The sequence below is a fragment of the Drosophila obscura genome, unplaced genomic scaffold (assembly GCF_018151105.1).
Source record: "Drosophila obscura isolate BZ-5 IFL unplaced genomic scaffold, ASM1815110v1 contig_4, whole genome shotgun sequence".
Taxonomy (NCBI): Eukaryota; Metazoa; Arthropoda; class Insecta; order Diptera; family Drosophilidae; genus Drosophila; species Drosophila obscura.
This window is the reverse complement of record NW_024542828.1, coordinates 10,594,842-10,620,096: the sequence shown is the minus strand read 5'-3', so window position 1 is coordinate 10,620,096 and position 25,255 is coordinate 10,594,842. Positions and strand designations below refer to the sequence as shown.

General features: G+C 49.2%; 6 protein-coding genes and 1 long non-coding RNA gene across 7 annotated transcripts; 3 read left to right on the top strand and 4 right to left on the bottom strand.

The window, feature by feature from the left end:
• Nucleotides 1-206: 206 nt before the first annotated feature.
• Nucleotides 207-1,010, bottom strand: LOC111070052. Its single transcript, XR_002607312.2, has 3 exons — nucleotides 900-1,010; nucleotides 451-834; nucleotides 207-386 (listed from the first exon to the last, which is right to left on the bottom strand). It is a non-coding gene; the product is annotated as an uncharacterized LOC111070052 (long non-coding RNA).
• Nucleotides 1,011-1,268: 258 nt separating this feature from the next.
• LOC111070051 lies at nucleotides 1,269-3,771 on the bottom strand (the record flags this gene model as incomplete). The annotated part of the gene is made up of 6 exons (XM_022360351.2): nucleotides 1,269-1,327; nucleotides 1,386-1,485; nucleotides 1,550-1,862; nucleotides 1,926-2,036; nucleotides 2,103-3,624; nucleotides 3,687-3,771. Coding segments are annotated over 6 exons (2,190 nt in total), but the record flags the coding sequence as incomplete, so codon positions are not given.
• Nucleotides 3,772-9,041: 5,270 nt separating this feature from the next.
• LOC111070049 (glycine receptor subunit alpha-4) lies at nucleotides 9,042-12,466 on the bottom strand. The gene is made up of 5 exons (XM_022360349.2): nucleotides 12,146-12,466; nucleotides 11,049-11,146; nucleotides 10,533-10,987; nucleotides 9,826-10,472; nucleotides 9,042-9,763 (listed from the first exon to the last, which is right to left on the bottom strand). Exons 2-5 carry the CDS (start codon nucleotides 11,117-11,119, stop codon nucleotides 9,476-9,478), a joined length of 1,461 nt encoding a protein of 486 aa, XP_022216041.2. The 5' UTR covers nucleotides 11,120-11,146; nucleotides 12,146-12,466; the 3' UTR covers nucleotides 9,042-9,475.
• A 3,014-nt stretch (nucleotides 12,467-15,480) lies between these two features.
• On the top strand, nucleotides 15,481-20,175 carry LOC111070250. Its single transcript, XM_022360668.2, has 6 exons — nucleotides 15,481-15,788; nucleotides 16,903-17,058; nucleotides 17,149-17,844; nucleotides 17,906-19,141; nucleotides 19,208-19,805; nucleotides 19,880-20,175. The coding sequence occupies exons 1-6, from the start codon at nucleotides 15,735-15,737 to the stop codon at nucleotides 20,128-20,130; spliced, it is 2,991 nt and encodes a 996-aa protein (XP_022216360.2). The 5' UTR covers nucleotides 15,481-15,734; the 3' UTR covers nucleotides 20,131-20,175.
• A 330-nt stretch (nucleotides 20,176-20,505) lies between these two features.
• LOC111070252 (developmentally-regulated GTP-binding protein 2) lies at nucleotides 20,506-22,091 on the top strand. The gene is made up of 4 exons (XM_022360670.2): nucleotides 20,506-20,677; nucleotides 20,834-21,034; nucleotides 21,106-21,770; nucleotides 21,840-22,091. Exons 1-4 carry the CDS (start codon nucleotides 20,614-20,616, stop codon nucleotides 21,999-22,001), a joined length of 1,092 nt encoding a protein of 363 aa, XP_022216362.1. The 5' UTR covers nucleotides 20,506-20,613; the 3' UTR covers nucleotides 22,002-22,091.
• A 2-nt stretch (nucleotides 22,092-22,093) lies between these two features.
• LOC111070251 (nuclear pore complex protein Nup58) lies at nucleotides 22,094-23,931 on the bottom strand. Its single transcript, XM_022360669.2, has 2 exons — nucleotides 22,937-23,931; nucleotides 22,094-22,883 (listed from the first exon to the last, which is right to left on the bottom strand). Exons 1-2 carry the CDS (start codon nucleotides 23,801-23,803, stop codon nucleotides 22,158-22,160), a joined length of 1,593 nt encoding a protein of 530 aa, XP_022216361.2. The 5' UTR covers nucleotides 23,804-23,931; the 3' UTR covers nucleotides 22,094-22,157.
• Nucleotides 23,932-24,176: 245 nt separating this feature from the next.
• LOC111070254 (V-type proton ATPase subunit G) lies at nucleotides 24,177-25,209 on the top strand. The gene is made up of 3 exons (XM_022360672.2): nucleotides 24,177-24,351; nucleotides 24,598-24,698; nucleotides 24,766-25,209. The coding sequence occupies exons 1-3, from the start codon at nucleotides 24,270-24,272 to the stop codon at nucleotides 24,934-24,936; spliced, it is 354 nt and encodes a 117-aa protein (XP_022216364.1). The 5' UTR covers nucleotides 24,177-24,269; the 3' UTR covers nucleotides 24,937-25,209.
• The last annotated feature ends 46 nt before the right edge of the window (nucleotides 25,210-25,255 follow it).

Below are 25,255 nucleotides of genomic sequence, written 5' to 3'. Positions count from 1 at the left end.
TAAGTGGCAGATTTAGAGCCGGCAACAACAGAGAGGAAACAACCTTATGCAATAAACAGAGTCACGTTTCTGCTCCCCTTTCAATTCGTTGATAAAGAAAACCTAAATGAAATGCTCGCACTCTCGCATAAAAAAGAATGAATGAAACTTATCATCAGGTTCTACCCTTCCGCTTCCCCCATTGATAACGAAAAGACGAGTAGTAATCAGATAATAGGGGGGGATAGAAATATTTATAGAAATATAAACTCGAATGAATCATCCGCCCATTATGTGGATCTTGCAGCAATGTAGTTCCCCTGGACAGCTGCCATTCACCTTGAATAAGTCATAGCAGGCATCGTGCAGGCAGAAGGCCATGCACTCTGGCTCCGTGTGGACGACATCTAAAGGAGAAAGGATAAAGATATCGCTGGATATGAATTTCGGTGGGGTTTGTCTCGCTCTTACACTTTATTTCACAATTTATTTCTGCCAATGGGACAGACAGCAGGCAGAGTAAAAAAAGTAGCTTCATGATGGGGGCCAGACGGAACACTGAAGGTTAAAGTTTCGGGGCTGATAAAAGTATTTCCAAAGCGATTCTTTATGCTGGCTTAAGAGCCATGGAGGATGACCAATTGATAAGGGGGAACGAAATGCAAAACAACGTGACATTCAAATGGGAACAACTAGGCAGAAAGGTTCTACCAATTATGTGTATTTATACACCCATTTAGGGCATGACGCGACAGCAAAATCCAACTACGCAATCGCCAGGTGCTTGGTATATAAATTCACATCGTGCGGGCTGGCACTGCGCACTGCACTCATCCTTGGGAGGAAGTTGTATGTCTAGAAGGGGAAAATATAATTAAATTAGATAATATTTAAGGTTGAAATTCCATGCGGAAACTCACTAACTAACTGGCTGTGAATCGAGCCAAAAGAAAGTGCCCAGGCGAAAAGAAAGCAGCAGAGTTTCATGACTGAACCAACACAACTAAATGAAAATCCAACTAAATGGTGCACTATGTTAGCACTCGGAAACCTGCAATCGGATTAACTATAGCGAATTTCTTGGACACACTTTATTCGTAAACGTTTAAATATTAAATAATTAAGTTAACAATGGAACAAAAGTGTTAATAAATAAAGGAAGGAGTCAGGGCATCAGTGGAACAGGGGGATCGGGGTCAGAGCATTAAGAGTACGTAGTAAGAGACTAGTAAGTAACTAAACCTAGGCTACAAGTTACAGGCTAAGCGGATGGATCAGTCCGATGATCATCAGTCACGCGTGTGATCTCGTATCCATTCCAGGTACTCAGTGACACGTGTGTACACACCTGCGAGGGGTAAATTGATTAGAAAAGATACCCAACAAGAGTTTGTATGATGACCTACCAGGATAGCCCGGCTCGCCGCACTTGTTGCCAAACGACACAACGCCCAGCTGCACCCAATGGGAGTCATAGCGCATCATCAAAGGCCCACCAGAGTCACCCTATAGGGCACAAACCAAATAAATCTCTCTGCTTAAAGATCTTCCTTGCAGCAGCATTGCTCACCTGACACGCATCCACGCCGCCATCGGAGTAGCCAGCACACAGGAAATTCTCGTTGATGGGCTGGAAGTAGCTGCGATCGCAGTCCTCGTTCCGCCAGATGGGCAGCTCTGCCTGCCGCTGGCTGGTGGACTCCTTGCCACCGTAGTAGGTGGTGCCCCAGCCCACCACAGTGGCCCGGCGTCCCGGCAGCCGCTCCTTCGGTGGCATTCGAATGCCCTTGGGCAGGCAGACGGGTATCACATATTTCGATTTCCTCACGGGTTTGTCCAGCACCAGAATGGCAATGTCGTTGTAGAAACCAATGCGTGAGAAGCTGCCAAAAAAAAGAGAGTTATATTTACCATCTGCAGCTCAGGGAGGGGCTAGGGCAACCTACCGTTCATGCGTCCTGACCTCCTTCACGGCAAATGTGACCGGATCCGAGGGCTCCGCATCTGTGGACAGATCTATGTCGCCCAAGCGCACGGTAAACTGTCGTGCCGCAAAGCTGTAACGAAACAGGATCTGTTGGATCAGCAATCAATCGAGGAAGAATCTGCCAAAGTAAACCTACGGCTTCTGCCTCGAGTCCCGCGTGCAATGCGCCGCTGTCAGGATGTACTTGCTGCCAATCAGGGAGCCCCCGCACCAGAACTCTGTGCGCTTGGGGCCGTGCAGAAAGATGGCTGCCATCCAGGGCCACTGGCCATTGGGTGCCTCCACGCCGCCCACGATCCGGCCCGTGGAGTACTCCTGCTGTCCGCACTCGTCCGGATCCACAATGTTGTTGCCAATCTCGTCCAGGCCCTCGGGCTCCAGGGGCACTTCTGTCGTTGTCGTCGTAGTGGTGGTTGGCGGTTTCTTCTGGGGAATGAGCACCAGACCAGAGGTGGGCCGCGTCGTGGGTCTGGCTGTCGCTGGCCGCACAGTGGTGCGTTTGGTGGTGCTGCCGGGAGTGGGTTTGGCCGTCAGTTTGAGCGGCCTCTGCGTGGTGCTCTGCAGGGCGAAACTCTCCGAAGTGCTGACCGAAGACAGGGGACAGCAGACGCCCGGCACGAACAGACTCTTGAAGCACAGGGACTCGCGCAGGCTGCTCAGATTCAGCAGCAGCGCAGGACAGCTGCTGAGATCCTCGCAGCGTCCCGCCCGGCCGCTTGGCGTCTTGCAGTAGTTCTCCACATCCTTGCCCGTGCCGGACTCCTCCGCCTCCTCACTGCTGGCCAAAGCCAATTGATCGAGAGGTCGTAGGGTCACTGGCGTGATCCTCGTGCTGCTGCTGGTTGTCGGGGTGCTGCTGCTGCTGCTGGTGGTGGTGGTTCGAGGCGTCGTTGGAATTTTGATCTTCTGCTGGATCTGCTGCGTGCCCTGCAGCTGATCCTCGCTGGGTTTCTGCTTCAGCTTCTGCTTGTTCTTGTTCTTCTTCTTTTTCTTCTTCTGCTTGAGCTCCTTGTTCTCGACGAACATGGGGGAGGACTCGACGCCTATTCTTTTGGTTGCCACCTGTTGAATGGCACTCAGATTGGCTGGCCTGCCCGCTGGCAGCAAACTGTTGGCGGAGAGTGTAATGGGGCTGTCCAGCAGCTTGCCAGAGATGCCCGGCAGGGGCTCCGATCTGCCCAGAGGAGAGGATGTCACGATCTTCGTGCTGCTGCCACCGGCGGGGGCGGGAGTGGGCGTTGTTTCTGTGGTGGAAGCGGAGCTGGAGGTGGTGCTGGAGCTGGTGCCGGGGCTCTTGTCATCGCTTCCCTCACTCTCCGGCTTGGCCGCATCCTGTCCCCCTCTGGTCATGTCCACCAGCATGTGTCCCACATGATTGATGGCGCCCAGGGTCTCCGATATCCGATTGAATGTCGACTGGGAGAGCAATCGTGGCAGCGAGTCGTTGCTGTCCTGCTCCTCATCGCTGTCATAGTACTCGCTGGAGCCCTCCACATCGTCCTCATCCTGTTCATCATCCTCGTACGTGGATGTGGACTGACTGCTGCTCCCACTCCCACTGCCGCTGCCGCTGCTTGCGGAGCTTAGGCTCTGGCCGAGATCCTCGCGCAGCTGGCGACCCAGTCGCTTGTCATGGAGTTGGGGCTGAAAGAAAGACGCTGCCTTCAAGGTTAAAGTTATGAATGTCCGTGACAACAAATCTCATGGCGTGCGGACTTACCGTCGTTTGTCAGATGCAGCGGCTGTTCGTCGTCGTCCTCTTGGGCGTGGATACGCAGCAACACGCAGCCAGCAAAGAGGACTACAAAGAGATAAAGGAGCCACAGCAATTAGCAGAATTTATTTAATAATTATTTAACATCATTATTCATGGAGTATTTATCAATTTCAGGCCACTAAATTGCAGCAATCTTCAATGATTCGCATGCCCAAGCCGGAAAACTATTATGCAGCTCTAGCTATACGTTTTTCTTTCCAATTCTCATCGCTCTGCTATCCATCACTGACCTAACACACACTTCAAAATCAAACAAACAATGGCCATTGCCTTATGCAAAGTCTCCACAGCACCCCACCCCCCTAAAGCGAGTGTTCGGTTCGGTTCCGTGCGGTTCGTCTTCGCTTGAATAATGTCACAAATTGGCATTACGCATACGAGTATCTGTAAGTACTTTGCCTCCCAAAATGAGAAAGTATGTCGCTGGTTATGACTCCACCACAGCCAATCCTCCCCTGCTTTTTGGTGGCGTTTAATGTTTATTTAAGTTTTTTTTTTTGTATGTGATTTTTTTTTTTTTGTGGTGGCTGCCGTGACATAATCTCTGTGGGCTCGTTGGGCTCCAGTTGGCTGGCTCTGACTTTGTTTAATGACTCGACATGTTTTCTTTTTGGGGATCTCAGACGAGGAGGAGGAAGTGCAAGTTCCTGCTGTTCCTCAAGGTCGCCGCTACCCCGTAAACAGATTTCACCTCTCTGCCAGACGAAAAGGAAAACCAACAAATTGATTATTATCCAACGATTTGGGTTAAGTTTTTTGTTGTTGTTGTTGTTGTAGTTTTGCTTTTATTTTGTCTGGTTTTTGCGGCTCATTAACATTTTTCGAGGTGTGCGCCCTGCAACGACGAACGCTCTTTTTTTATTTTTTTGTCACTTTCACTTGGAATAAAATGGCAATGGCAATGCTTTGGTTTGCTTTGCTTTGCTTTGGTTTCTGTGTGCTGCCCCTCCATGGGGCATGGACACAATGGAATATTTTGGCCAATTACAGGGCTTAATACAGAGACACAAAAAATCTGAGAGTATCAAAAGTGAATGGCCCCAAAAAAGTCTGCGCGCAGACGCAGACTCAGGCAGAGACTCTTCTGGCATAGATATAGGAATATTGGCATTTATTTGTGGTTCATTGTTTGCAAAAGACTTTTGTGTAGGTGTTCGAATGGCTGGAAGATGACCTGAAAAGGTGTCACACTCTCCATTGGAATCAATAAAAGTGAAAATTAACAAACAGAAATGAATATCTAGAGCAGATCTAAGTGGGTTTTCAAGTGTTATTTATCCAATAGATTCATTTGGATATCTGCAACACAAAGTAGGTCCATAAATTATATGATATATATTAATATTCCTGATTAGCAGCAAAAGCCAAATCGATCTAGACATATATCCAACTGTCCGTCCCGTTTGGCGTGTACTTCCCACAAATGCATTTCAATTTGTATTTTTCAACGTCTTAAAATATTTTCTAAAATTTGTAAAACCATTAAAAACGATTTTAATTATTTTGAATGCTCAAAACTAACAGAAAAGTATTTGGTAAAATATCCAAGATATGATTCAACAAACAAACTTAATTTACAAAGCAACAATTGTATTTTTATCTTTACTTCAATTAAAACAGACAAAAAGCACACAAGGCTTAAAGCCAATCAAAGCCCACCAGCTGTTTTTTCCCTCGGTTTTCCAACTCAAATGAAAGTGAAAATCCCCCCCACAAAGAGAGATGTCATGCGGTGGAAAAACTATCATTTGTGAAGCGTGTGGCAGTGGCTGGGGCAGGGGCAATGTGCAACAAACAGCTGCGTGCCATGACTATGACTTCCGAAAGCCGCAAATGCAGCCGCCGAGGAGGTAGCATTAAAATTGTGTGCACTTCATGGTCAGGCCATAAATAAACCCGTCGCCTGGATGTTTGGGGGAACCGGCACCAGCAGCAGCAGTAGCAGCAGCAGCTGATTGGGCTCTGGGGAGGGGGTGAGCCAGAGAGTGTTGACAACATCAACGGTATTTTTTATGTGTTGCATAATAGATGGTCAGGCCTGCTGTTGCGGTAATACCAAGAAAAAACACGTACTCTACGCGAAAGAAAGAGCAACAGATTGGCCTTGGTCTCTCTCTCTCTCTCGCTCTGTCTCTCCCCTGTCTCTCTTTCGATTTGCATTTGCCATTTGGCTCTGACGTCACGTGGTGGTGGCCGGAAGTTTTATTGCTTGCAAACGAAAGTTGCCACAACGAATCATCCAAGTGCATTCAGACTTTCATTCAGATACCATTCAGATACCTCCCTCATGGAAAAAAGCGGTCCCATCAAACGTCCAGCGTTTGTTGCTTAAGTCTTTGGTTTTTATTATTTACTTTTTGGCACAAATTAAGAGGAATCTAAATCACTGCATTAATTATTACAAAATGTCACACGATATCCAATGGAATTTGGGTTAATTAATTGTTAATTTTTTGTATTTTATTTTATTTTAGTATGGGTCTGTTTTCATTGTGTGGAAAATACGCACCTAAACACAGTAGAAATGCATTCGAATGCATCTTGCCAAACATCGCTCGATTCGAATTTTTTTGTTGTATTCCGTTTTTCTTTTAGTTTTTCAACATTTGCCAGATTTTGTTCACTTTGCTTTTTGTTTACTATTATTTAACACACTCAACGAAACACCGCACGTCTGCGCGATGCGATGCGATGCGACGCGACGAACTCAACGAAACACAACGAAACGAAACGAAAATGAAAGTGTTAAAAATTTCGACTTGGAGCGTTGCTTTTTTATGGAAATTGTTTCAGACCGAAAGTGTCTCAATTTTGGTTGTTGTTGTTGCTGTTTACGAGTCTGCCAATTGGCTTTAATTGAATTTTGTAATATTTATTTTTATGCGCCACTCGCCGATTGCCGATTGCCGATTGCGAAATTTGCAGTGAAAATTTCACTTCCAATATGTTTGGATGTTTGGATTTCTGTTTAAAATTCACACTAAAATATCAGCGTATTTTTTCGTGTTTATTTTTGCTCGTATTATTATAAGTATTATTCCAATATTGTTCCAAGATTCCAAGTTTTTGTGGGTGTTGCGGCTCCTGCTTCCGTGTGCCGTTGCTGCCCGAATTCGACTGAAATTGAAACTGAAAAACGGCAAAAGACAAAACACCAACCAGCGAAGACAGTCTCGCGGGCTTCAAAATCGTACAACAATCTTTTTTTTTTAGTGGGGAATGGAATCGCAGAGTCGTTGTCAGGCAGCTTTGGCTTTAGCTTTTGTGTTGCTGTTGCTGTTGCAGATCGTTTCATTTTCGTTTGTGGAAAGAGTGGAGAGAGGAGTGGCGGCATGGGGAGTAAATGAAAGAGTGCAGAGTGGTGGGGCTTGAGGGAGTGCTGTGCAGAGAGAGACTTAATCGCCGCAACGGTAGCTGGATTTTTACTTTCTTCAGACTTTTGGGCATTGTCTGGCAGTGTCTCTCTCTCTCTCTCTCTCTTTCTTTCTTTCTCTCTGGGCCCCAGAGCTGTGACGCCAGAAGGCAGATGAAGAGCCCAACACCTGAGAAGCAGCAGCAGCGCCACAGAGGCACAGAAAAAAGAGACTTACAGATTGATTGGAGTGGCTTAGTTTTATGCAGAAATCTGCGACAGATCTGCAGATTACCATAAGCTTTCGGCAGAAATTTATAGAATTTTTGTGACACGAATCGGTCGGAAAACGATGCCAAAATATAGCACCAAATAATGAAGGTATTTCCCACATTTTGTGGTGAGTTTTCTTAGGCAGAAATTTGTATAAATTTCGTGATAGAATGAGCAGTAAATTGGTATCAGAACTACCTTAAAAGAAAGTATAAAACAATGCCTATATATATCTCCTAAAGAGTGGAGAAATCAATCAATATTTTGCAGATTTCTTAGACAGAAATCGGAATAATTTTGATTATTTTTTTCGTTTGTTTTTCAGGCACAAATCTAGATCTTTCCTTATGTTGCCAATGGAAATTTGTTAAGCCAAAAGCTACCTTGAACAACAACCCGCTTTGAACCCATCGTTTCTTTGGGGCTAAACAAATTTACATTGAGCACACACCCACATAAACTACTCGTACTCGCAGCACTATTCGGAGGCTCAACCTCAGGTATTCCCCGGCTTGCACAACCTTCCTATGTTTTTTCCTCACTCTCTCACAACAACCTCTCATAGAGGCAGGCAGGCAGCAGTCGTACGTTCGAGTACAAACTGTGAATCATATTTTGACTGTGGTTTCCCCAAAAAAAAAACTCTTGGCGCTTCGGTTGGCCCACTTTTAAATGCAAATAATTTCAAGCGAAAATAAACTAGAGACAATAATACTCGTATCGATGAATTGATGAAAAGGAGAAACCCAAACCAAAATTAAATGGAAATCCTTGGGTTGCAGAGAGAAGAAGAGCGTGCCCAAGGAAACCATTCGTAGTGGAACGCTGCAGATGGAAGTTATTGAAGTTTTCGATATCTTTGCATCGCCCTTTCATCCTCTTATCTTTGTCTCATTTGCTGGATTTTGTATCTGTTTTTTTTTTGTTGTGTGTTGTTTTGTTTTTCTGCTCTTTGCTCTACGCTCGTCACTAACGACCGTGAAAAGGCAAAAGTGTAAAAGTGTAAAAGTGTAAAAGTGTAGAGCGTGTGACCAACATAATTAATTGGGTATTCATAAAGCCAGCCATCAGCCAGCCAAGAGCCAGCACCTCCACCATGCTGTAGAAAGAAGCGAACGAAACCCGAGCAAGTTCCATTGTTTGTCCAAATGTTGACACCTTTTGGAAAGAAAAAGCAGCGCAAAATAATCGTCTAACGAAGAAGAGTGTTAATAAATGAATGGGCATGAGGGGCCTAATGGCTGAGAAAATGTTGGAAATGTATAATGCAAATGCTCCATAAAAAAAAAGTATGGTAGGGTATGGTAGAGCGGGTCTATAAAGGGAGGTACACACTTACGTTAGAGTTCATTGCATGGCTGCAAGTACATTAGAAACTTCCAAAGCTTTAAGGAAAGACTTTTTCAAACAGCTGTTTGAAGCAGCTTTCTTTACCGTTACAAAGAAAGCACAGCAAAAGCTTTCGTGAAAGCTTAGTTTTGTATTTTAAATGCAAGTAACGGCCAGTTATAAAGTATTATTAAGGGTATACACAAAACAATTCCCCGTAAATTGCCAGCACACTTCCCATCTCACTCTCACAGAGCAGCTTAGCAGTCAATGGTCTCTCTCTCTCTCTCTCCATGTCTTCATCGCTTACTCTTTTCCAATGAGACTCTGTTGTAGTGTAATTTTTCTGTCTATTTATTTACAATTAAAAGCATTTGTTTGGTTGAGACATTAATTAATTACATTTGATCGATTTGCACTTAATGCTACAGCAGCTACAACGTCACTGGAACTGGAATCTCTGAACCTTGAAGCTTGTTGCAGGAATTTTGTATTGTTCATCGATTATAATAATTGATAATTAATAAATATTAATATTAATATACTCAGAGTGTGTGGTGTGTCCAACAATATTTTTGTCTATGTTTTAAAATTCATACGACTTAAAGCTTCTGTGCGCCTGAAAGCTTAACAGTTAAGAGATATATTTATACGAGTATATATACGATATACTGATACTGATATATGCGATATATATGCGAACAATCAACGTTTAAGAGCGAGCATATGTACAGAGAGGGATCAGAAGGGGACAGTGGGACAGTGGGGGAGCATCACATTACAGATACTCGTAGAACACACACCAATAGATGCCATTGAGGCTGGCAAAGAGCGCTGGGAAGAGCACACGCGATGCCCGATCGATGTAGATCGCCCGCTTGAGACGCTCCTGGGCGGGCGTCAGCTTGGGCTTGGGCAATTCCGGCTCCACTGGCAACGGCGGCGGCGGCGGCGGCGGCCGAGGAGCAATGCCAGGTGTGAGTATGATATGCGACTCCTGGCGTGGTATCCAGGGTCCATCGGCATCCAGGGGCGGTCGCACCACACGGCGTGTGGTCGTCACAATCTAAGGAAGGGCCACACCATAAGAGAGATCTTTAAGCGAAAAATATTGGTACAGTATTTTACCCTCTTGTTTTTGGTCATCTCGTCGAAGATCTTCTCAATTTTCTCCATCTTCTCATCGGCCAGTGGCAGCATTGTGGGCTTACTGGCCGCCGGATTGCCAGCACCTCCACCCCCACCCGATTCCGGATCCTTTTTGGCTGGGCCCTCGCCGGCCACTGGCTTGGGAGGATAGGCAATGGGCTTGGGTATGGGCGTGTCACTCAGCACAATGTTGATCAGGCAGTACTCCATGAGGGCCATGAACACGAACACGGTGCAAACGGACATGAAGGCATCCACGGCCTTGAGGTAGGAGACAGGCGGCAGCGAGGACTGCGACTTGGCGTGTTGCGTGGACAGTGTGAGCAGGGAAGTTACCCCAAGGGTGACCCTGGCCGGAGCCGCCTCTGGCTTGATCCAGAAGGACACCCACGACATGATCACAATCATGCAGGTGGGTATGTAGGTGTTGAAAACGTAGTACACGAGACGCCGCTTCAGGGTGAAGACCACCTCCAGGCAGGTGAAGTTGCCCGTGGAATAAACCTGCGTGCAGTCCGCGGTTTCATTGCGTATCAGCGCCACCTGGGGCAGTTCTATGTTCTCGTCCACCACCAGCGGTGTGGTGGGATCCCACTGGAAGATTAGATCATCCGTGGTGTGGGACACTGAGGGGGAAAAGAAGCACGCTAGAGTACAGATTTCTGTGGAAGAATTCGCTGACTTACGGCTCTCCATTTGCAGCTTGCACTCCTGTGTGTCGTGCGGATAGATGGCAAAGTTCATGATGCACGACAGCTTGAGGGTCAGCTTGACCATATAGAGGATCGTCTTGTCCTTGTACAGCCACATGTAGTGATTGGGTATGGTCATTGTCTGGAATGTGACCGATTTGGCATTCTTGAAGAACGAATCCGGCCGCCACATGTTCTTCAGCCAATCGACCTCCAGCAGGCGATACTCTTGGGTCATGTTCTCGGGCAGACGCAGGCGATGATCCTTCCAGGTCTGCGCAAAGAACACATCCGCCACGTAGGTCATGGAGTTCTCATCGATGGAGTCCAGGCCCATGACCGTCACATGGAAATAGACTATCGTGGGCTGGCCCTCCTTTTTGGGCGGTCGCATTTTGTCGTAGCGTTTGATGTCCTCCGGCATGATGTCTGTGATCTCTAGACTTTGTCTGCAGTTGGCATTCAATGTGTAAATATCATGGATAAATATTCCCGATTGCATTTACTCACTGGAATTCGCCCTTGGCATACTGCTTGAGGCAGATGAAGCAAATCACCAGCAGGAATATTTGTGCCACCATTTCGCTGAGCCACTCTCAGGGTTCTTCCTGTGTACAGCAGCAGGTGACAAAGGACAATTGATATTGATACATAAATCGGATATTTCCCTGACCTTCGCCTTCGCAAAAGGATCAAAGACGAAGGGCCCCTCCCTCCCGCCGTCCGTCCGTCCGTCCGTCCTTGACAATCGACATTCAAGATTCGAGAGCGATTGACACGTGAAAAGTAGCAACAATTATGCTGCTTGCCCAAGTAAATAAAAATATAACAAAGGACAGTAAATCGTCCTCGGCATTGGCTGGGCTGGCGATACCCTGGCAACCCTGGCAGGCGATACCTGTCCCCCCCCTCTCTGTCGCGCTCTCCAGCCGCACAATACCCGTCTTAATTCACAATTAAAGCCACTCGAAGGCTAACCAGGGGTGGAAGGACGGCTGCGGGTACTGCCGCCGCTCCTTAAGTGGCCCATGCGCCTTTCTATGCGCCTCGCCCCGACGATGATGCGGAGGGGCGCATACAGAACAAGCGGGAAGCAATGAAAGAGGAATCACCGCCAATGCAATGGAGGAGCAGCAGCAGCAGCCCCCCATTGGACAAGGACAATTGTCGGAGGTAGGACTCGAACTCGGGTTTTAGCAAGAGGTTTTTCTTGTAGTTTTTTATTGCCGCAAATTGGGGATAACTTAAAGAATCGTAAATTTGAAATTTTCAGATTTTAATAGAATTTTTAAACAGATTTTGATCCTTTAATTGCTAGAAAATATTCTTCACTAGAAGAATATTAAAAGAAGAAAACCCTTTATGGAATAAGTATTGAAGTTATGAAAAATTTGGGAAATTTTAGGGCTTTTAAGACATTTAATTTGCTTTAACTTATTTGAAATATCTTTGATGAGCTTGAGATTAATTTAGAACTATTTAAAAGTTTATATAATTTTGGAGCATATTTATTTTCTGATTTTTCTCTGCAAAAATTATTAAATTAAAAACTAAGGATTCAAAAGTTTTCAAAAGTTCTGAAACAAATTGTAGCAACATTTTCTTACACAATCAGTAGATAGAGATGGAACCTCCTCAGTTTCTGAAGCACTTAATTTTGGGTTAGATTTCTAGAATCTGTCGAATCTTCCGAGCGATTGCATAACCATCAGCTCGACAATCTCATGGATACACCAATTGCGACACCAATTTTGTTTGCCATTAATTTAACCACTTTCGAATTATACAAATTTTCGCACTAATAAATATCTAGAGATATTTCTGTTTATTTAATTTGAAAGAACTTTAAGATTTTGTTGGGTGGAAGATTTCCCCTTTTTGGTTTTGGTTTTGGTTTGTTCCGATCTGAACGTCTTTGCTGTTCGAACTTGCGCTGGCAACTGACAGTTGGAGGCGCCGCCGATTTGAATTTAAAACGTTGCACGGGTAACCCGAACCAACCGAAGGATGTCAGGCGGCAGCAGGATGCTTGACGCTGATGTCTGTGTGTGCTCGCGGGGAGGGGTGAGGAGGGAGGAGGGTAGGGTTCGTTCTTTTTCAGACTGCGGCTTGGTCGGGAAAAACAAAAGTGAAAGCCCCCTGAAAATGTGTGTAGACTTTAATATCGGGAGGAAAACAAGGAACTAAAGACAGTTACTGCATGGGAGTATATCTGTGTGTGACAATGGATGCGAGCATGACTACTACCACTACTACTACCATATATATGGGACACGGGCAAATATCCTTCTGGCTTCTGCCTTCTGCCTTGTCGTCTTGTGCGTCGTCGTCGTTGTCGTCGTCTGTTTGTCTTGCCTCAGTCACTTAACATAATTTCCACGAGTGCTTTGGCATTGCCTCCTTTTGCCACATAATCTGTGCTCTGCTATGCTCTGCTCTGCTCTCTGCTATGCTCTGTCGTCATCGACATTGTGGCCACATACCGCCTGATGCATTGCCAGGACCTTCATCATGATGCGACATTTGTCTATCGATTTGATGCAATATTTAATTCGGTGAAATTCTTACAGTTTCCTCCAGCCCGCCCTTTGGCCCGCCCGTCTCTAGTTTGAATCTTTTTTGTATTTCGTTCTTTAGTTTTTGTGATTTTTTCCAATCAATTGGGGACTTGTTAGGTCCTTCCGCAACTTGTCAAGTGCTGCCCCAAGGAGTGGCCCATTTGTCGCAGCAAAAGTTGGTCCATGGGGGGGGGGGGCGGGTGAATGGAGGAGGTATGTAGGGGACATAAGTGAGCAGACACTTTGGGACCCCTGTCCACATGGCGGGGCTAATGAATGCAACGGCACAACGGTAATCCAATGAACCCGTCACCCCGCCCGCCTGACGTCACACGGAATGCACAAATCAGAGGGAAAAAATAAAACAGCAAAAGAGGAGAGAGGGCAGAGAGGCAGAGAGGCAGATGAAAATCAAGCCTGGAAAATCAAGTTTAATGAGATGACAAAAGAGCTTTGGTTGAGTGGCCAAAGAGAGGGGGGAGAAGAGCAAAGCTGATGGGAGTGGAGTTTGTTGGGGGATATTCTGGAGCAGAGGGATGCACAATGAAAGGAGGGATATAGCATAGGGTTTAAACTTTAAAGCATTTAAGAGTCGTACTTATGGAGTTTTTATCTTCATTATTTTGTACAGATAAAGAAGAGGAATAGAAAAGGGGAAACAAGATGGGAGATCCATAAATAACGAGAAGGAACGTGCGAGTCGCTCTGGGACGCGACCACTATACCCGTACTCAGTCAGTATATACATTTAGAGCATATGATTTTTAAATTTTAAATTAAAAAAAAAAATTTTACATTTTTTTGCTACACTGCTATCTGCTACTACATCACATATACAATGCTATTCTACACTACATGTAGATTGTACATGTTCATTTGATTCACACCTTCCGCTAGGGGTGCCGCGCACTGAACGCGGCAGGGGGAGCGGGGATCAGTAGCGTCAGCAGCGCTGGAGAGGAGGGGAACCAACAGAAAATTAATTCTCATCTGGCTATAATTATAATCCGACTAGTTCAGATCGGCAACTGGTAGATAGGGCTCTACGATACTGCGTTGTTTTATCGTACTTTAAAGTGCCGCCATTTCGTCCTTTGTGGGGGCGGAGGGGGCGGGGCGTTACGAGGGGAACACATGAGGCTGGAAACCAATTGGTTTCCTAGCTCTATAGCTCTCAATAGGCGCCATCAGACGGACAGACGGACAGACGGACAGACGGACGACGGACGGACAGACGGACATGGCATACGACCGGCTATGAGCTGATCAAGAATATATATCTTATGGGGCGGAAACGTCCTCTCTGCGTGCACACACCACTTACCACAAACTAATATACCCCACTTTTTGAGTACGGGTATAAAAAGAGTTAAAAGCGTTCCCTTTCAATCACAAATTATAGAATAAATTATTATGGAGGAGGAGTATGGATCATGGAGGTCTCACATGATGAATGATCATCAATCTATTTATCAGTCTCTCCGCCCATCTATAGAGGTTTATTCTCACTTTTTTCTGCACTTGGAGCACCCCTAGGGGTGTCTCTGCTTATTATATATAGAAAATAGCTTCCATTTCTCATATAGAACTACATTTTTCTTTTTATTTATACCCAAAGGAAAATATATGCAGATAAATAGATACTCTTCACCCTGGGAATACCTGTTGGGGGGCGGGAAGGGGATGGGATGGAGGAAAATTGCCTGCTCTAACCTTGAAGCAGTTGTCGCCCCACTAGAGACATGTGGGGAGCAGCCCCTCCTCTATTTTGTTCTATACAGATACAGCGAGCCTATAGAGGTCCCTGCCTCAGGGCAGGCCATGGGGCTTTGCCAAACACTCAACGCCTTGCCGCAACACTCTTCAAACGGCACAAACTACACATCACATCACATCACATCCTTTCCTTTCTGTTTCTGTTTCTGGCCTCCGACACAGGCGCCACAAGAAGAAGGACTCGTCGTTATTAAATTATCTCTGATGCGATAATAACACACTTAAGCACCCATAGCCCCAGCCCACACCCCACCCCCCCCCTGCTCATCCATAGATGGATGGGATGGCTATAAAAAGCCGCTGATTTTTCTATAGTTTATTCGAATGCAGTCGAGCTTGGACCCGCACCGAACCGACCTGAGTGCTCGTGCACGCTTTTCACAGAGACGTTGCCCCGGCGTCCTGCTGCTGCTGCTGTGCTGCTGCTGCACCACTAAGTGGTGCTCTTAAGTTTCTGCTGAGGGCAGCAGCCACAGCCACAGCCGCTGCAGCTGCAGCGGTGGAAATTTGCAAAAGGTTTTGGCCGCACTTTCAATTTGAAAAGAGAGGGAAATTTTTGTTTTTTTTTTCACTTGGCTTTTGGCTTTTGACAAGCGGCTACGTCATAGAACGAATTTGTGAAATAAATTATGAACAAACCAAAGAAAATACATAGAAAAAATAGAAATAGATCCTGCCTGCTGGTTGTGGGATGCAATGGAAATGTATTTTGTAATTTAGTGGTTTGTGTGACGTCAATTGCGGCAAGGTCGTGAAAATTATTAAGAAGAAATAAGACAAGGAGGCCTGAAACACCCAAGGCCTGACACGGCGATTCAACTGCTCCACTCAAGCGACAAGTCAAAAGATCGCAAATTTCAAGATGTGGAAGAGTGGAAGGGAGGAGGAGGATTGTGTGGTTTTACTCGTGGTAGAGGTAACTATAACTCAATCTTTTGTTCAATTGATCAGTTGGCATCAATCGATCAACGATATCTTCGTTGCCTTTGTAATTTCTCCGCTTCTCCGCTGCTACCTTTCCAATCTCTCTCTTTTATCGCACTTCCTGGCCATAGAATCGCAGACAAAATGGCATTAAAAATTAATAAGCAACTTGGTGGCGGGGAGGAGCCAACAAACACACACAGTGCCCCACAGAAGCCTGTGACCCACATTTAGCCCCCAATATGCGGAAGTTTGTCTGAATGGAAACCGCACCCATCCCACCCCCTCACTCTCTCTTTGGGAGTCTCTGTCGCTCTCCCTCTCCAACTCTTGTGCGTCCCACCCTCCACTTCATTCATGAAAAGGCCCCACAGCGGAGGACATTGAACCGCTTTGACAATGTTAATAAGGGAGTTGCCCAACAGGGATGGATGGATGGATGGATGGTTGTGGGGTGGTATAGGGACTGGAGAGCCCTAACCAAGCAACAGTTGCCATCGGAGAGAGTGTGTAAAGGGAGGCTCTCTCGAGAGAGAGAGAGAGGAGGTGCGCTTCGCCCAGGTGGGCGGCAGCAATGTTGACAAACAAAACCTGTAGCCGTTGGCCAACACGTGTGCGGTGCCAAGTACCAATCGAAGCAAAGGTGAGGCACACACTGGTCACAAGGTTTCCACTTAGCTATGCAAATGGCTTAAATTTCGTGTCGAAATTGCTGTAGAAAGCGAAAATCCACCCACAAAACAAATTCTCTTGGCAGCTTTACTGCGCCTCACCTGCGCCGTAACTTACCTTGCCTCTGCAGTTTCGCCTCTCTTATCTGCGAGGGAGTGTGTGTGCCTCTGCCTGTGGGTGGGAGAGAGAGGTAGCAGTGTCCGTTATTCGACGATTGCGCCTGCGCCGAATCGGGAAAACCAGCTGAGGCCTGAAGCTGAAGCTGGTGACGTCTCGCTATCGATTTTTAACCGACCCGCAGGACGCGCACTGACTGCAGTTTTTCCTGCTGGCTGCTTGCGCAAAAACAGGAGAATATAGACACAAAAAATGCATTAAAAACCTCAGCGGAAAATCCTCTGATCGGCGACCATCGACTCTCCGCATAATTGCAGGCGCAGCGAGAGTCCTCGAACGCGATCGACAAGATGATCAAACTGCGACCATATGTGCCCTCGAAGCGTATTGCCATACGGGACTCGTCCATCGATGAGGACATCAGCGACGATGTCGACGACGAGGTGTTCATCAAGGACGCGCGCTCGGCCAAGGTGAGTAGTGCCACGAAAAGGTGCCACGAAAAGGAAGAAATTCCAGCCATAATGTAATCCCGGCCATAATTGTACATTGTCCACCCACAGCGCAGCGAGGAGCAGGGCCTGAAGCGCCCACTGATGGCGCCACGACGCAAGCACAGCTCGGGTTCCGTCTCCAGCTCGGGCTCCACTGCGCCCATCATGAAGCTGCACAAGCGACGACGCTGCGGACGCTGCTGTGAGCCCTTCTGCTATGCCCTGGCCGCCATCACCGTGGTCTGTGCCCTGCTCAGCCTCGCCGCCCTCATGCTCACGCTCTTCCCCCTGCCGCTGCAGCGCATCCGGCACTGGTGGCGCGAGGATCCCAACCAGCTGGCGGGCATCAGCGCCGCCGCCGCCGCCTCCTCCTCCGCCAGCATCGGCTATGGCAGCAGCTTGGGCAGCGAGTTTGTGCCCTGCACTCAGATCAGCGTCCAGAAGCGCTGGACACGCAGCCTGGCGCGCATGAACAGCGAGAGTCCGCTGCGAGCGGCGGATCTGAACGGGGATGGCGTCCAGGATGTGATCTTCGGCTATGGCGTGGACGACAACATCCACTACGAGGGCATTCCACTGCCACGCTGCAAGTCCTCGCAGGGCGAGGACGAGGTGCCCTGCGAGGGCGGCGTGGTGGCTCTCAATGGCAGGGATGGCTCCATCCTGTGGCAGTCGTGGAGCGTGGCCAATGTCTTCTCGCTGCACTGCAGCGCAGATGTGGACGGGGATGGCGGCACCGACTGTGTGGCCGCGGGCAGACTTGGGGTGAGCATTGCGAAAGACCTGCCTGTGGCGCGAATCCTTACCGGAAATCCTCCATTTGCAGATGATTTACGCCATCAATGGACGCACTGGCTCGGTTATCTGGCACTTCCGTGAGCTGGAGGTGGAGACCAACTCGCCCATTGTCATGGATCTCTATACGATCAATGTGCTGCGCGATCTGGACGGGGACGCGGTGCCCGAGCTGATTGCCGCCCATCTGGAGGAGCGCGAGGAGTCCAAGGCGGGGCACATCAAGCTGATCTCCGGCAAGACGGGAAAGGTGATCCGCAGCATACCGACGCCCTACCGCGAGGAGATGTTCGTGCCCATCCAACTGCTCACCCAGGCGGACGGCACCGAAGTGCTGCTCATCCTCACAGGTGGCCAGAACACCCCCGGCGGCGTCTACTCCCTCCGGCTGCACTCCCTGATGGCGCACACGAGCGAGAAGCACTTCACGCCGCTGTACCAGCAGCCGGGCTCGGGTCTGATGGTCCCCGCCGTGCTCACCGATCTCAATGGGGACAGCGTCTCCGATGTGGTGGTGGCGGCCTTCAACAGCACCGTCTACGCCTTCGATGGGGCCAACTACAGCGTCATGTGGAACTACACATTCCCGGCCAGCGAGTGCGTGAGCGCCATCGTTCCGGGCCACTTCAACCACGACAATGTCACCGACTTCATGGTCAAGTACAACTCCGGACCGGGCTTCCCCGTCTACTACTACTCGCAGACCACCATCCTGGACGGACGCACCGGACAGCCGCTGCTCAATGCCATGATGACGGATGCCGGCGGGGCCAACAGTCTGCTTGGCGGCGTCTCCATTTCGCAGAGCTTCGGCGGAGACTTCTTCCTGCACTGGCAGATCCAGTGCCGCAACAGGCCCAATGCCCGCGATGCCTACGAGTTTGTGCCGGACAGCGACATCATCCTGCAGGCGCGGGCGGACACCTGTCGCCTGCGCTACAACGAGTCGACGGTGCTGAAGCTCTACGCGATCGCCAGGCACATTGAGCCGCCCGGTGCGGTGCTCTTCAGCACCGACGACCTGGAGGTGCAGCTGAATCGCACACAGCGGCCGGCGCCAGCCGGCAAGCAGTCGCCGCTGAAGCACCCGAAGCTGCTCAAGAAGCTGCTGGCCAATCGGGAGCAGCTGCTGCGACAGGTGGCCGAGGCGGAGCAGACGGTGAAGCGCAAGCATCACAAGCACAATCCCCTGATGGAGCAGCAACTGCAGGAGCTGCTGCCCAATGAGATACCGCCCTTCGGCGGCAGTGTCTATCCCAAGGAGTTTGTAAGTTTTCGATTGCAGTTTGAGGTCTAAGAGTTCCATGCCAGTGATATGATTCCTTACCCGCAGAAGGACTACGAACAGGTGCCACCACTGCAGCCTCCAGATGGCCCCAATGCGATGCGCGTGCCGGAGGAGTACGAGATGGTCTACAACGACGAAGTGCCTCAGCTGATGGAGAACGAACGGCCCATCCATTTGCGCAGCAAATATCCCAGCAACAGCAATCGCGATGTGCGCAGCGGCAGCCTGGACAGCACCACCACTAGCACCAGCAGCACCACCAGTCTGCCGCTGTCCGCCCAGTCGCCGCTCAGCCTTTGGGATCTGGAACTGGACAATGAGGCCAGGGAGCAGGCGGTGGAGGCAGCGGCAGTGGCGGCACAGAAGAGCCGGCGGCGACGCAAGCGTCAGCGACGCGAGGAGACCTCGTCCAGGGCCACCACAGCGGCTGGCGAGGAGGGCGCAGGAGAGGAGAGTTCGGGCTCCTCCGATTGGTATTTGGCCTCCATTTCCTCCACTGGGGTGCTGCTCAAGGCCCTGGGCAATGCGAGCTCCTCGCTGGACTTTGCCTTTGTGCTCAACATACGCGAATCGGAGGCCTATCCGCCGCTCTTCTCCCCCCAGGATCTCAGCTGCGTGGAGGAGAAGATCAGCGCCTACAAGAGTGAGTGCAAAAGAGAACCGGATTGATCCTCAGATGAATCTTAATACTGGGCTGGGCATTCCCTTTGCTTGCAGGCTACACCATCGATAATTTGCGCGTTCTGCGCAAGCAGTTCCTCAAGCAGTGCCTCAGCGAGCGACTGGTGGACTCGGAGCCCGCTCTGCCGAAGTACGAGTCGCAGTTGATTGTGACGCGGATCGGGATCACCTGCACCTGCCGATCGCTGCAGCCGGGCGAGGTCTGCTCCGAGCTGGATCCCCTGGACGCACAACGTTGGACGGAGTTCATGGGCAACCATGGACACGGTTACTATGCTAATCGCTAAACGCCTAAACGCAATGGGAGGCACAACAGGGGCAGCACCTGCAGCAGCTGCAGCAGCGGAATTGGTTTTTTTGGCCGCCGCCTGCAAATACTGCGCCGCCCCCTCCACTAACTCTCTCTCTGTCTATCTCCCTCTCTCTTTGTCTCGATGTCACTATTGTAATTTATCGTAATTTGCGTGTTGTGGGGTTTCTTGTAATGGTAAAACAGTATTTACATGTGTATTTGTCTATATTTTATGAGTTTTTTTAAAACAAAAATAAATTTATTCCAATTTAAAAGTGCGCCGCGATTAGCGGTATATTTACGGTATATTATGACAAAGAGATGGTATATTTAGGTATATTTTTGCGGGTCAGACGGTATATTTAGTCGATAAATGCGCGGTCACACTGCCCTGTTGGCTAAAATAATAATAAAACGCGAACTTTGTGTTTGTTAACTGAATGCCCGGCCCACAGACACTCGCGTCAGCAGCAACATCATGGGCATCCTAGAGAAGATTGCTGAGATCGAGCGTGAGATCGCACGCACGCAAAAGAACAAGGGTAAGAGCCGCCGGCAGCCGACACCACCACCCCACACCACAGACACGACTCTGCGGCGTCTGAGTCTCAGTCTCCGCAGTGCTGTGCTGTCTACCGCATTGGAATTTAGGTTAGGATTTCACCTGACTTGCTTTGTTTGTGTGTGTTTTGTTGCAGCCACCGAATACCATTTGGGTCTGCTGAAGGCGAAGCTAGCCAAGTATCGCTCCCAGCTGCTGGAGCCCACAAAGAAGGGCGAAAAGGGCGAGGGATTCGATGTGCTCAAAAGCGGAGATGCCAGAGTGGCGCTTATTGGTTTTCCGTCTGTGGGAAAATCCACAATGTTGTCCACCCTCACCAAGACAGAGTCGGAGGCGGGTACGTAGCACCATCTATAGATTCCCTACCCCAGCCCCGATTCCACTTTCATTTGATTCTTCCGCCCTCAGCCAACTATGAATTCACCACGCTGACCTGCATTCCCGGCGTAATCGAGTACCAGGGCGCCAACATTCAACTGCTCGATTTGCCCGGTATCATTGAGGGTGCCGCCCAGGGCAAGGGTCGTGGTCGTCAGGTGATTGCCGTGGCGCGCACAGCCGATCTGGTGCTGATGATGCTCGATGCCACCAAGCCGAATGTCCACAGGGACCTGCTCGAGCGTGAGCTGGAGTCGGTGGGCATTCGGCTGAACAAGCGCAAGCCCAACATTTACTTTAAACAGAAAAAGGGCGGCGGCCTGAGCTTCAATTCGACCTGCACCCTGACGCGTTGCAGCGAGAAAATGGTCCAATTGATTCTACACTCCTTTAAGATCTTCAACGCCGAGGTGCTGTTCCGGGAGGACTGCACCGAGGACGAGTTCATCGATGTGGTCACTGCCAATCGTGTCTATCTGCCTTGCCTCTATGTGTACAACAAAATCGATCAGATCTCCATCGAGGAGGTGGATCGCCTGGCCCGCCAGCCCAACTCCATTGTCGTGAGCTGCAACATGAAGCTGAATCTGGACTACATGCTGGAGGCCCTCTGGGAGTCCCTACAACTGATCAGGGTATACACCAAGAAGCCCGGCGCACCGCCAGACTTTGATGATGGTCTGATTTTGAGAAAGGTTCGTTCTAAAAACTCTGCTATAGTCCCTCTCTAATGCTCGTTTCTCCTCCTTTCTCCCCGCCTTTAGGGTGTTAGTGTGGAGCATGTCTGCCATGCCATTCATCGCACGCTGGCCGCGCAGTTCAAGTATGCCCTGGTCTGGGGCACATCCACGAAGTACTCGCCCCAGCGCGTGGGCATTGCCCATGTGATGGGCGACGAGGATGTCATACAGGTGGTCAAGAAGTAGGCGATTCGCGATTCGTTTTGGTGTAACCAGATTGTTGATCTTTGTCTCTGGCCCGGTTGGAAATGAAATATATTCTATTCTATATTTAAAGCCTCGCGAGGATTACTTTTACTTCATGAATAACGATTTATTTCAACGTAAGGATCGTGGGAGCAATCACTTGGCTGCCGCATTGCTGGAGGAAGCGGCCGCCGCCGATGCGTACGATTTGTTCAGGCTGCTAATGGCCGAAATGTTGGAGAAGGGCGTCGGACCACTGCTGATCCGTTGGGGCTCGACTGCTGGTGGCGGTGGATTGTCAATCTTCTCAAAGACATTGGTGGCATCGCGCAGTTTATAGCGTCGCAGATTCAGATACAGCTCCTTCTGCTCCTCGACGCGCTGGTGGAGCTCGTGCAGGCGACCTGCGAGCGAGATGAAGGCCTCGTTGAGCTGCCGGAAGCCGCGCTTCAGGTCCTCGGGCGCGATGCTCTGCGGATTGGCCAGGGCGTGCATGTGCCGTTCGGTAAGCGTGATCTGCTGCCGGAAGGCAATCAAATCCTGCTCGTACTTGACCACCAGGCACTGAAAGTACTGGAACGGCGCATTGTTCTCGTACTGCAGCCCGATGGGCGTGTCCTGGGTTCGCTGTGACATCTCCAGGGACTGTATGGCCTTGGCCGTCTCCAGGCGCAGCAGCTTGATCTGCTGGTTGTTGGTGTCCACCGAGTTGGCCATGTTCTGCAGCGCCCACGCCAGGCTCGTGATCTCGTGCGTCACATTCGAGAACTTTGAGGTGGACGTCCGTCCGATGTCCGAGGAGGTGGTCTTCTGCTGCTTGATGTACACCTTCAGGGCCTCCACCGTCTTGGCTATCTCATCCGGCACTTGGGTTTCCTTGATCTGCCAAGGGAATGCTTAATATGGTCGAATAGCCATGGCCTTCGGGGACTCACCTTGATGCCGTCCTTCTTGTTGTCTCCCAACTTTGGCTGCGTGGCGGTCACATCGATTCCGCCCAGTCCCACAAATGCCGCGGGTGCTGTGGTCTGCTGGCCAGCCGGTTTGCCAAAGATTCCACTGCCCACAGCTGACGTGGTGCCCCCCAGCCGCAGTCCCGTGTTGAATGGCTGCGACGTGGCTGTCGTGGTGTTCGTGTTGAAGTTCAGACTGGCTGCCGTCGTGGCTTGGGGCTTGGCGAACGCAAAGGATCCAATGCCCGCAGTCAGAGCCGGTGCCATGCCGACTGAAGTGGCCGGTGCGGTGGTGGCTGTGCTGCCAAAACCAAAAGCAGGCGGCGCTGTGGTCGGAGCACTCGTGGCCGGTGGCGCAAAGGCGAATGTGGGCGCTACGGTGACGACGGCAGGCGCTGCTTGGCCGAATGGCGATGCTGTTGTAGCTGCTCCGAATGCAGGTGCTGCTGCTGGTGCTCCGAATCCTGGCTGTGCCGCAGGTGCTCCGAATCCAGCCTGTGCCGTAGGTGCTCCGAATCCTGGCTGTGCTGTGGGTGCTCCGAATCCTTGCTGTGCCGTAGGTGCTCCGAATCCTGGCTGTGCTGCTGGTGCTCCGAATCCTGGCTGTGCTGCTGTGGCCGCTGCAAGTCCTAACGACGTGGGCGCCTGTCCGAAGGCTGTTGTCGCTGGTGCTTGTCCGAACGGCGATCCTCCTGCTGCTTGTCCAAAGGCTGGCGCTGCAGTTGCACCAAATGCTGGAGGTGGCGCCGTTGTTGTTGCTGGACGCGCGCCAAAACCGCCGAAACCACCCGCTGCAGGCGCTGTGCCGCCAATTCCAGCATTGGTGTTGGGCGTAAATGAAAAGGACATCTCTTCTGCTCAGATTCAACTAATTACACGGCGAATTTTAAACAATTTAAATAATGAAATAGTTATAAACAAAAATGTGCGTCAGTGGGAATGCAGCAGCGTATCGATAAGCATCCGATGTATCGATATATTTTATGGGAGATCAATTAGTTCTCGTGAAACCCCAAACTGTTTAGATTATTTTTAATTTTAATAGAATCATACATAAAAATACGACTTTTAATATACAGGGCACAGATTAATCAAAAAATTAAATTATACGTGAAAATATGTACATAGTGTCCCTGGCGTAATCATCCATCCCTGGTGCGCACACACACACCACTACGCGCAGAGTTGCTTCTGCATGTGTGTAACTTCGTCATATGACAATTTTCGACCAGCAAATAATTCCATCGTCGTCGTCGTCACTTGCTTTTTTCTTCTTGGTCAGCACAGCACGTAAAACGTAAAGCCAACTTAAAAGATGGCCAGCCAAACGCAGGGAATCCAGCAGTTGCTCGCTGCAGAGAAGAAGGCCGCCGAGAAGGTGGCAGAGGCAAGGAAACGTAAGTCAAATTGGAATATTATTTTTCACCCAATTGGAGAAACAGATACAGAAAGCAAAAGCAACTGTGTTTTTTCACCCACCACCATTTACCGCTCCCCCTGTGCGCCCGCCGCCCACTTATCGACGTTACGCTCGGCGGGTCACATGACTCGCTGGAAAACAGTAAATATTGTGCAAGTTAACGAATAACTGTTTTTTCTGCTTGGATTTTCACCCACACACACACACACACACACATACACAGGCAAGGCAAGGAGGTTGAAGCAGGCCAAGGACGAGGCCACCGAGGAGATTGAGAAGTTCCGTCAGGAGCGCGAGCGCGCCTTCAAAGAGTTCGAGGCCAAGGTTAGTTTTCCCATCTTCGATCCGATTTTGGAACCCAAGCTAATCCGCTACGATCCCATACCTATAGCACATGGGCAGCCGGGAGGGCGTTGCTGCTAAAATCGATGCGGACACCCGCGTGAAACTGGCTGACATGGACCGTGCCATCGTGACGCGCAAGGAGCCCGTCATCCAGGAGATCCTACAGTTCGTCTACAACATCTCACCCGAGGTGCACAAGAACTACAATGCCAAGTAGGGAGTGGGACATAGTGCCTCCATTATCCGTATTCGCATCCGTATCCATCTCTGACGGCGACGTTTCTGATGTAAATTCAATGTCCAAGTTCAACTCTAATGCATAATTTAGCCCCATAATAATAGTGGAAACAATATGAAACACTACTGTATTATTATTCCATAAATTAAAGTGCAAAAATTCGTTGTTGTTCCCCTTTAAAATTGAGAGTTGGAGATATGAATTATTCTGTTAAATGTTCTGTTCAATACACGTTGTTAATTTTATTTGAAATGTCATGTGTTTTTCTGTTTTTTTTTTTGTATTAATTACTTCCTTA